Consider the following 11,964-nt stretch of genomic DNA (forward strand, 5'->3'; position numbering starts at 1 on the left):
CCCCATTCACCCGTTGAAGTCCCTTCTCTCTGCGGCGGAAGCAACAGGGGTGGAAGGGGGTTGTAGCTTGACTTCCCGCGGGGAATTACCCCCGCAAGGATTCGCGGCCGCGGGTGTACATTTCCTTCGCTGAAGTGGTGAGACTATAGTCTTATTTTTTTGCCGTACCTGTTCTTCTTCTCGATTGCCGGATCCCCCACACCACCTCAGCGTCAGCGTGGGTGAAGGCAGGGGAGGATATATATATATATATACGGCTCCTCGAGCTTCGAGGGTCCCAGAGACGCCAGTTTCCACAGAGTGCGTGAGAGGCGGAAGCAAAGCTTACTACCGAAGAAGTCCATCGCCACAAAACCTTTCGACCACAAAGCTTCGTTATCTGAAGCAGAAGGTCGTCGATTTGCCGAAAATGAAGTCTTGCGTGCTGCTTCTTGTCTGCTGTTTAGCTCAGCTAGTCCTTTCAACTCCAGGTAATTATTCACCCATGTAATATTTGCGTGCGCTAGTGAAGTAGGAGCCTTCGCGTGAATATTTTCAATATTTTATCTAGCAAAATAAAACTCGCCTATCAAAATCAGGAAATTCAGACGTAACTTCGTGGCCAGTTTTGGTACGCATAATACAAGGGGAATTTATGATTTAATCTAAACTTAATAGAGTAGGAACCAGACGCACTCCGTGCAATAAAATAATCTCGTTTTGTTAAGTGCATCAATTCTCGAGTGGTATTAGAGGCAAAACTCATTTAAAACTATTAATTTAATGACTAAAACTTAGTGCAGTGAAATTTATTGTGCCCGTGTCCAATTAAGTCACGAACAAATGCAAAGTTTCTTTATATATTTAGAACACTCTCAATGTACATTTTTGCACAGTGTAGACGGGACTGACCATAGTTCCGGCGTGCATTTATTTTGAAGTTTCATAATGGGTGGGTTCAGTTCTTCAGCCAAGAAAGTGAGTGTGAAAAGTGTGAGAAAGGTGACCTCGTTTTGCATTTTTTCTATCTTAAAATATTTGGCCATCCCTTTATACTGGTCACTTGGTGGAAAAATACACCGTGGCTGCATTAACCCTAATTGTGAATCCTCGAGCTACCATGAAGAAAGAGAAAAACCCAGATCGTGCCGCTTTCTGGGTACAGGAATTACCTGGGAGAAATCATACAATAGATGGAAAGAAATTGAGTTAATTCCACTACGAATTTTATTGTCGTGCATCGTAGGGTCTAGCAAGTTATTTTATCTGTCCTAGATTGATAGCTGAGAATTGGACGCTAAGAAGGGCAGAATAAGGTCTTCCAGTTTCGGCTGAGGAAATCCTTTAACAAATTGATTTTCTCCGTAGAAGAATAATTCAACTTTTATATTTCTTTTTATGATTATATTTTGTATGTATCAAAAGAAAATCATTCTTTAACATCGCAGGAATGTTTCACCGTTTTTTATTTTTTAGCAAAACCGGAAATACATGTATGCCACGTGTTTCCTCGTTCACTTCGTATTCCATCACTACCGCGCTACGCACTTGCTTTGAAAATTATTTCAGGTTATTCCATTTTTTTTCTTTATTCTTTTTTGTTCCGATTCAGCAATTTTTGCCTCGAAAGCATTGCCAAGAAATCTTGTCTGAGTAATTAAGACACATAAAAGGCTTGTTGTCTTGTGTATTCCGTTTGTAACGGTGCAATTGTTTCACGTAACCATTGAGTCATTAGAATTGAGAATTTATAAGATCATGAAATCAGTTGAAAGAAGTTTGTGTAGGCTAAAAAATTATGAAGATCTTTTTTTGCTGCTTGCAAAAGGCAGAAAATAGATGCTTGTCTAAAGTTACCGAATACCTGAAAATCTCATACTGTTTAATAGGTCACCATAGATGGACCTTAAAGGATAATTATCTCTATTAGTTTGGTCGAAAGAAGGCAATTAAATTAAGACTCATTTGTCATTTTTAAATAATTTAATTTCTAAAAATGTATCTAAATATAATTAAAACTTAAATGCATATATATTTATATATATATATATATATATATATATATATATATATATATATATAGAGTCTGAATATTTATACGCACACACGCACACACACACACACATATACATATATACACGTTTCCTCGATAGCTCAAGTGGTTAAGAGCATCCGCCCGGCAAGTGGAAAGATCCGGTGTTCGACTCCCGGTCAAGGAAATATTTTTACTCTTGTGGGCCGTTCCGCCTTCCCCACCTCCATTGTGTTCGTCCTTTATGTGTGTTCCTATCCCTTTTCCTTATATCTGTTTCTATATAAATGAGTATTTATTCACCGTTTGGCGAGAATTTGTGTTTGAATATATATATATATATATATATATATATATATATATATATATATATATATATATATATATATATATATATTGCTGCAGTGTGTGAAAATTAATCGCAGTTACAGTTTTGGTTAATAAGCCTTGTTGCTGAATCATTGGGTCCTCAAGTGCTAATTTACCTTTATTATTCCTAAATACACACACATTTAATGGGAATTCCAAATATAGTCATTGTGAAATGAGTGGATACGATTCAACTTTGTGATAAAATCGGTTGCTCATTTTTCGATAGTTACAATTATTTCAGATAGGCATTTATATTTGAGTTTTTTGGTTGCATTTTCGTGAACTAAAATTAAATATTTGCTCCTCCGAAAACAAAAAAGTATTAGGTCATGAATAAAAGAAATAAGGCCAAGGTTGACCACGCACTATGAATAGGAAATCAGTTTAAAATATCATTAATTGGCAAATCTGAAGTTTATTACATACCAAACACAGTTTAAAACCGGGCAGCGAAGGAATTGCCATCTTGGAAGTCTGGAAAGACACGGGTAGTGCCCGAGAGAGTATTTCACGGTGGGTTCCGATGATTTTATTTTGCTTTATTAAATTGGATAGAGTTTGAAATAGGCTATAGGCTCATCAGAATTACATTTGCAGGATGAAATCAATAACTTGCCGCTCGTAAAAAATAAAAGGCGTATATCTGGAATGTTGCAAAAAACGCGACCAATTAATATATATTAGTTATTTTTCAGCGAAGTTTGTTTCTGTTCTATTCTTGGAGTATTCTTCCAATAGCATGAAGAAATCAACACGGCTAGAAATTGAAGTTTATGGAAATACGATTGATTTTTTATTCAGCACATGTAGACTTTGCCCATGTGTGATTTTTAGGTATTTTTCCAATAAATGTTTTGCCATTTATTTGGTGAAGTTCTATAACCTGAAGTAAAGTTTAATATAGTGGTCTCGTCCACCTTTATTACATGGGTTCAAATGGTATGGGTTCAAAGTTAAAGTAAAAAGGGAAAATATTTACTATGCTTCCAAGTAATATTTTCCAACTGTAAACAGGCATTCACTGAAGATATTTGTGAATTTGTCAAACAATTTTTTCAAAGATATTAATTTGAATTATAACTAAAAATTTCTGCATCTACGAGCATGCTCTAGTGATGAAAACTTGTGATAAACATGACGCATACCCTTTAGCACTTTCTCGAAGTTCTCTTTGGTCACCTTTTCCGGCTTTTTGTCTCGCTTTGGATGCGCAACTGCGCAGATGGTCAATTCTACAGTCATTGATACTGTCGTCTATTCTAATTTACTCTCGCCTTCTTCTCTGTCGCGACACAGTTCCAGGCGATGAAGATTCCTTACGGCGTGTGGTCCGCAGCAGTTTCCTCTTCCCTCCTCACCAGAGACATCTTGTTGGCCATGGTCCTAATGCTGGCTCGTTCAGCGGGAGTAGGAGCGACAGCTCCAGTAGCTCCTTTTCTGGAGGTCGCGGTGGATTCTCTGGATCATCCAGCCAGAGCGGCAGCAGCTCTTCCTCAGTCGGCGGTGGCTTCGGAGGTTCCGGGTCCAGCTCCGGGTCCAGCTCCAGCAGCAGCTCGGGTTCTTTCGGCCAAGGTCGATACCCCGGTACTCTAACCTCCAGCCAAGCCGCCAGTAACGCCGGGTCGAGCTCTGGGACCCTCGTGAAGCCAGTGTACGGCAAATGAGGTGGAGGACCGACGCTGGTAGAGGACTCGGCTCCGCTGGGGACAAGAGAGGGTGAACAGAACCGGACGCCAACTGATGTTCTGAGAGCCCCTCTTTGAGGGCAACGCACGTCATCCCGTTGTTTCTATTCCTCCTTTAATGACCCGTCAATTGCGAAAAGAAGATATTAGTGTCCATGTGATTATATTTCATTCAAGAAGCCCGCTCTCTCTACCCTCATGACACCAATTTGCTTGGTGAAGAGGCTGTTGGATGATCCTACTGCAGAAGTAGTATGGCCCTGTACCCTCCATGACTGATTTCCATTCCCTTGAATGTCGATGTGGGTTGTTATGGAGGAGGTAATTTTCTTCATTAAAAAATAATCTTTATTTCTTTATACCAAATGGGAAAGACTCGTACTTCCATTTTTAATGCAAATAAAATTTTCGTAAACCTAATAAAATATACTGTACAACCTTGCATATTATTCGATTTTTTCATTTGTGAACTCCAATGCTTCTGCTGCAAATAAGATACATTATACGCGAGTTCGTCCTTCGCAAGAGCAAAAAAATATTCAGATTTTATCACAGTTGAAAAAAAAGTTCTTGACCTGAATAAACCAATTGTAATTTTTATTCTTAATGTAATAATGGATGCTAAATACAAATTTAGTTGAAAAGCGACAGAGATTTTGCTTCAGATTTTTCTTATCGTCTTCCTAGATATCCTGTACCGTGATGTATAACAGCTATAGGTATCTATATATGCAGTAAGTAACGACGTGTTAGGATTAATTTCAACAATACCTGGCATCCAGTCGACGTTTTTTTCTTCCAGTGCCGAGCCCAAGCAATTGATTCATAAATAAATTGGTCGGTAGACGGAAAGGTGCGAAGTTTACTCCCGCCTAGAGAGCTGATTTTTAGTATCTAATAAATTATTATTTGCCTAAGTTGCTGTTTAATCGACATCTACCAAATACCCTGCATCCACCACTAGGGTGTGTGGAAGCGGGTGACAAACCACTAGGAATGTAACATCAAATTATGATCTTCACAATTGTTAGTTGCAATACATAAAAACTTAAATTATTCAAATAAAGTGGATCATGATAACTATAGGTACATACTCAACTGTAACTAAGCTAGCTTTACCTCTCTTCACTTGGGAGAACTATATCTGCCCATGCGCAGAGGAGCTGCAGGTAATAAGAGGCGCAACCATTAAACTTAGATGAGGCCAATACATCATACTAGGCTACTTAGAATGAAAGAAGAAAAATATTTTCCCCTTAGGGCGGTCGGATGTTTTTGAGATGCTTTATCGTTCGTGGGATAACATGACATATTAAATCTATCTGCTTTACACGTAATCTCAATAATTTTACTGACATGACCTCTCCTACGGTAGTACGATGGGGATAATAGTTCATTTTCATCAGCATCACTAATTTAATTTAAGAGATTTAGTCTGTTATCTAACCTTCGCTCCCTGAGTAATTGCCAGCCTACTTCCTCTAATAAGCTTGACACGCTACCCAGTTTATCATAACAACGATTTAAAAAATTTACCTTCTACCCTGATGAAAGTAACACTTTTTGTATGGATTATGAAGTAGAGGTATATTAATTGGGAATGACTCATGGTATAATCATCAATTGAAAACATACTATTACTTGTTTTGTTTTATTCTGACAACCAAGTTGTGTGGTTTTTATTTGATTATAATTTCTTAGCTATTTGACTGCAAAAGTTTCCTTCTATGTTCTTTGTCATATGTTTCTTACTTTTGATTAATTACTGATTGTTTAACATTTTCAAATCCTGCTCAAATATTTGAACCTAAAAGTGAGCGGAGGAAAATTTCATCCTTACAAGAATTGAAAATTGGTTTCAAAACGTAATGCTGGTAAAACATGAACGGAAATGCACCACCTTATTGGGTTAATTAAGAGTAATATTAATGTGTAGTTAGATAAATTCCCATAGCCAATATTAAGAAACTTGGAACTTGACATCGAACAGTGCGACGGTACTGATGTCTTCTCGCTTTTGAACCCTTACTGTCCCCGTTGATGGTCATCGGTTGGCCGAAATTACGTTATTGGAGCCTTCTTATTATTGGCTATAGGAATTAACCTAACTTAACATTCATAGCCAATAACTCACACTTCTTCTTTCTATAATGTTAATGTTTAAATACTCATAAATTCATACAACCGAATTCAAAGAAGAGACGCCAATATTTCCATTTTTATGAAAAGATACAAATACATCTGGAATTCTATCTTTTGACCTATGCGTAATAAGTACTTGCTTATGAGTATGGCTTGGTCATCTGAATTTTGAGTTAAAATGTTACGACATGCATTTATTGCATTTAAAGACCAATCGTTAGCTATATACGGTGGACCGAAATATTTTTTTCCGAGGTCGGGAGAGAGAGGGCTTGCCAAGGGGTTGAATTAATACAGGTATGCTTTCGCTTTCGTGAAACCATTGTATATGTACATGTCTTAAGCAGATGCTAATAATTTCTGCTGTAAAAGAGCAAACAAATATGGCCTGAGTAGTATATTAGTATAGCATTTGCTTAAACATTGACTTCTTCGCCGTCGCTCAACGTTCAAGTACTGCCACCGTCGATTTTAAGGCTCTTTCTTTTCTGTTGCCATTATCACACAGTAGATTTTTTCTCTTTCCATTATTTTATAGACTCTTACCGTCTGGGAGATATGCTCTTTTTGAAACACCAGATGAATTAATTCAGGCAACTTATTTGATTTCGGCTCCAATTTTGGAAAAGAATCAGTGAAATTGTTAATGGGTATCGAGCAGAGGGAATCAAAAAATGTGACGCATTGCTCAGAGTGTTTGGAAATCATTCATACCGTACTATCACCTATAAATCACAATACTTATATTGTTTCTTCTCAAGGATGTTTGGAGTTCGGACGCATCCCGCAAGTTTTAAGCTTAAAGGATGAGGGACAAATTTCCTCTTCATGTTTTGCATTAGTAATCAGTCAGACTGACGCCTCGTGAATTCTTCTCGGGCCGGAATTTATGGCAAGGGATTCCCGAGCGCTGATAATAACTCTTCCGCCCACCATGATGTCTGCGTACCAATATTTTAATTGATTCCCGTTTCCAAGAACAATGTGCCATGAATCTAAGGGACACCTCATAAATGTCAGCATGGTCCTTGTAGTGCAGTTCCTAGAATGGGAGACATCTGTTTCTATTTGTTTCTACCTGTGTGATACCCCATTCATAACAAATGTTTAGAGAGGGCAACGAGAGAATTGCAAAGAAAATTGAAAGAATTTTGTACATTAACTAATCATTGATTTTTAATATTTTCACGTTTTTGTAGGAGTTATTTTCACTGTGAGGATTCCTCGAACTTTTAAGAAATGTTAAACTCAATAAATTTGATGAATAAACGAAGGAATTTAAAAAGTACACGATCGTCTAATGCCTATCAGGTGCCAGCGAAAATAAAACCGCTTCCGGTTTAACATTGTGTCATTCCATCGCACAGGCCATTGTAAGACAAGTATACTGCGATTCCATATTTTTTTTAATTTGATATCACAATATATTCATCAATCGTAGCCTTACTACCTTGATCAAAAATTTCCCGGAATTTATTCAGAAAATTAAAAATACAAGTTTATTCATCTAAATCTATATTGTCCCCTTCAAAGTAATCCCCATCGACTGCAACACACTTATGCCAGCGCTTGATCCAATCCTCGAAACATTTTCTATATTCGGTTTTCGGTATGTCCATCAGTGCTTCCTGCGATTTTTCCATTACTTCCTCTCGGCTGCTAAAACGCGTTCCCCCGTAATGGTTTTTTAACTCGATTGAACAGAAAGAAGTCACAGGGAGCCAAATCAGGTGAATTCGGTGGCTGTTGGATGGTATTTGTTGCATTTTTCGTCAAAAAATTACGAATAATGATAGCACTGTGCGACGGTGCGTTATCATGGTGCAAAATCCACGAGTTTTCTGCCCACATTTCTGGTCTCTTTCGGCGAATTGCTTCACGCAAACGTCTCATAACGCCCAAATAATACTCTTTGTTTACTGTCTGGCCTTCTGGCAAAAATTCATGATGCACTACACCGTTGTAATCCATGAAAACCGTCAGCATTGCCTTCTTTTTTGACTGAAAACGACGTGGTTTTTTTGGTCTCGGCTCATTTGGTGAACGCCATTCACTTGCCTGATGTCTGGATTGCGTGTCGTACTCATAAACCCACGTCTCGTCTCCAGTAATGATCCTTTTGATGAATGTGGGATCGGATTCAGCCTCGCAAATCATGTCTTTTGCGACGTCAACACGGTCTCTTTTTTGCATGAAATTGAGGTCTTTCGGCACCAACTTTGCTGCTACACGACGGAAACCCAAATCATTAACCACAATGTCTTGGGCGGATCCATAGGCAATGTTCAAGTCCTCCGCTATTTCTCTGATGGTTAATTTGCGGTTATTGACCAACATTTCTTTTCCTTTAACAATTTTTTCACCGACTTTCGATGTCGATGGTCTGCCACTGCGTTCATCATCTTCGATTGACTCACGACCACTTCTGAACCGCTCGTGCCACTGGTAAACGACCGTTTTTTTTAGAGAATCGTTGCCGAAACACTTTTCCAACATTTCCAACGTCCGTGCGCCACTAAATCCGTTTTTTACGCAAAATTTAATACAAGTTCGTTGTTGCAAATTTAAATCCATTTCTGCAATTGTAAAAAATCGCCAACACACACAGAGATAGATGTACTCTTGGCTACGTAACTTTTGCAAATGTCAAGTTATGACACTAAGATTTAAAGGGAATATCAACAACAGATGTACCAATTTAACAAAAAAAACAGAACTCAAATCGGAACGATGGGAGCGCCACACGGTGGTTATTCCGGGAACTTTTTGATCAAGGTAGTATGTCGATATCTATTTTTGAAGAGCCATTCAGGACAATACATTACTGGGCTATCAGAAAGGCAAAATCAAGCACTTTGATTAAAATATATGATAAACATATTCATTGAAAATACTGTCAACAAATATATATTGTATGATAAAAGGGAATAGGGACCAGACCGTGCCAAAAAAAATTTGAGAAAATTTTGAAATTTGTGACCAAACTTTATTTGGCGAAACACAGTTGTAAGACTATATAAGAACCTGTCCATTGGGAGTTAATTTTCAAAAATGGAGCCGTAATTTTGGATCACAATAACTGTTTCATGAAGTAAAATCGCTAAAATTACAATTATTAGACTGAAAAATCGTCTAAAATCATTCTGGAAAATCATTTTGATGTGTGATGAGTAATCAATCTGAATATTTTTAGGTTGGTTTTGTTCTTGAAAGTTGAGGATAGAGCCGAACCCAAGTTAAGCCTTTCCATGTAGTTCTCGTCCCACGCATTAATATACAATAAAAATTGACCAGGTTAGATTGATTTTTTAAGAGTAATGTCACTAGTTTTAATTTCAGGACTGGATGAATTTTCTTAAAAAATATGGCAATTTATACTTCAGTTACTGCTAAGTACATACTAAGAGGTAACACATACTGTACTATTTTCAAGTTTACATTATATTCATTTATTGTACCTCAGTTTATCTATGGCTAATTAATTTTTCCTCGACATGATGCATTTAGTCGTTTAATAATTTTATTTTTACCAAAAAATGCATCCAACGTCCATCACTATTTTCAAGAGCCTCTCACTTAAGGGTTTATCTCCCTTAGGAGAAAAAGCGTTGATGTGTGGAATCATTCCGGGAATCAAACAACTCTGGGATAGAGAGTGTGGTGCACAATTGAGATCCATTCTTAATTTCTGATAACCGCAACTATATTAATTCAAATGCTTATACATAAACCATAACAAATAGGGGATAATAAACTTCCTAATCACAGTAAAATATGCCTATTGAATTTAAACACATTTTTTAAAATAATACTTTCGTATACAAAATATTTCTCGTTTCTTCCAATTAAATAGTTGCATTTTGCCTAGTTATAGACTTCCTCCCTCTTCAATTTTAATGCATTGGTGCAACCGCAACAAGAGTAATTTATACGCCCTTGGGTGCTTAAGTAAACTAAGTAAATGTATGTCTAGGGTGATGCGGAAAATGGGTTTTGTATACTTACCCTACCGTAGCTACACTCTGAAAATTACTTTAAAAATAAAATTTTACTACATTTGAAAATTTCTTAAGTTTACAAGTAAGTACTATATCATCTTGACCAATGAAAAGGAGTAATTAATACCCAATCAGTAACATTTCTCCATCAGGCATGGTCCTATTCACTTATCTTTTTCGTACCTCAGATGAACGTTTCAAAAAACTTCTCAAATATTCCTCCTCAATGAGTGCTGCTGCTCCGCGTCTACCGAACCAGCCATTGGTAAGCTCAGGTGATCGCCAGGCACCCCAAAAATCGTGATGTCGAAGCCTCCAAGAATCCAAATAGACTTACCAGGTCCATTATTCTTCCAACGTCATTGCATCTTAAAAACCAATCGCTACAGACGCTAAAGAGTCTGGAATGAACACACACAATGTACATAAAAATATAAATTATCCCGTTATCACACTTCAATATACCTATATTTCGTAGCGGCCCATTAAATTGTGGGTATTCTTATCATAAATTCTACTTACCATTTGTATTTATTTTGTCAATTCTAGGTTATTACCAACGTGAACGCCATTGCCTTTAATGCGCGCTCTTTTACAATAGAATTGGATGGGAAACTGTCAATACAGGTTCATTTGTTAATTCACATGCTTGAACTTGGAAAAGCGATAGCTTCATCCTTCCCTCGAGGAGAGAAAATCTTAACGTTGATTGTCAACTAATAGTAGTGAAGATTGACGGCGCATTGATAACTTTCTTGCAATTTCCCACTGCACAGCAACAACCACCCCGGAATAATCGATCAATCACATTGTGGTCATGGAGGAGGAGCTTCCCACCCTTCACATATTAACCTTTGTTTTATCAGTTGACTTGAATTACTTTGCTAATTGAAGTTTATTTTTTTGTACTCAAACAAATTGAATAGAATAAGATCCAATTATCAATACTCATTCTGTGCAAATTTATGATTATTAAAGTATATGTGTGTGTTTTAATATTGAAAGTCCAAACTTAAGAAAGTAACAGTTTATCGCGCGTCAATCCTCAACTATATCATGTTTGAAATTAACTGTCCGCCGATATTCAAAGCATCTTTTCAAGTAGAAGTTGCAATATCTCAAATAATTGACACCAATGCAACAATTTCAGAGCGTAAAAATCATTCGCCTTGACTGGGACTCGAACCCAGATCCCTCAATATCCGGTCGAGTGCTTTAGCCACTTAAGCTACCGAGGCGTCCTCTTAAACTCTGAAATTTTGGGGCTTTTAAAGGAACTAGATGTTATGACGAAATACCGTACATACAATGTCACATGCATTCGTAGTCGTGCGCGAGGCGCCACTGTCCACGAGGTTAAAGCCAACTTTAAACACGTATGGTGTTTTCCCTTTGACAAATTCCAAAGAAACTGCGGGAGATGCCGCAACAGTAACTTTTAACGGAGTCATCCGCTAATGTGCATTTTAATGCAACAATTTCAGAGCGTAAAAATCATTCGCCTTGACTGGGACTCGAACCCAGATCCCTCAATATCCGGTCGAGTGCTTTAGCCACTTAAGCTACCGAGGCGTCCTCTTAAACTCTGAAATTTTGGGGCTTTTAAATCCTGAAAAACAACTCAGAAGTTCAGCCTATCGAATTCAATTTCTTCTTACGGCAATTCAATTAATGATTGAATTTATATTTAAATTCAATATTTAATGTTTATTGGTGATTTCTATTTTTTTTAAATTAATTATTCTGCCAAATTTCC

General features: G+C 37.4%; 1 protein-coding gene across 1 annotated transcript; it reads left to right on the plus strand.

The window, feature by feature from the left end:
• The first annotated feature begins 256 nt into the window (after positions 1 to 256).
• On the plus strand, positions 257 to 4,716 carry LOC139687889 (uncharacterized protein DDB_G0282077-like). Its single transcript, XM_071585223.1, has 2 exons — positions 257 to 470; positions 3,680 to 4,716. Exons 1-2 carry the CDS (start codon positions 410 to 412, stop codon positions 4,045 to 4,047), a joined length of 429 nt encoding a protein of 142 aa, XP_071441324.1. The 5' UTR covers positions 257 to 409; the 3' UTR covers positions 4,048 to 4,716.
• The last annotated feature ends 7,248 nt before the right edge of the window (positions 4,717 to 11,964 follow it).

Source organism: Hetaerina americana, unplaced genomic scaffold (genome assembly GCF_022747635.1).
Source record: "Hetaerina americana unplaced genomic scaffold, ioHetAmer1.1.p SCAF_2, whole genome shotgun sequence".
NCBI classification, from domain to species: domain Eukaryota; kingdom Metazoa; phylum Arthropoda; class Insecta; order Odonata; family Calopterygidae; genus Hetaerina; species Hetaerina americana.

Excerpts from the sequence above, each read along its gene's own strand:
- LOC139687889 (XM_071585223.1), top strand. The coding sequence starts at position 410 with ATGAAGTCTTGCGTGCTGCTTCTTGTCTGCTGTTTAGCTCAGCTAGTC. Across the intron at positions 471-3,679 it reads GCTAGTCCTTTCAACTCCAG|TTCCAGGCGATGAAGATTCC; the intron begins GTAATTATTCAC and ends GTCGCGACACAG.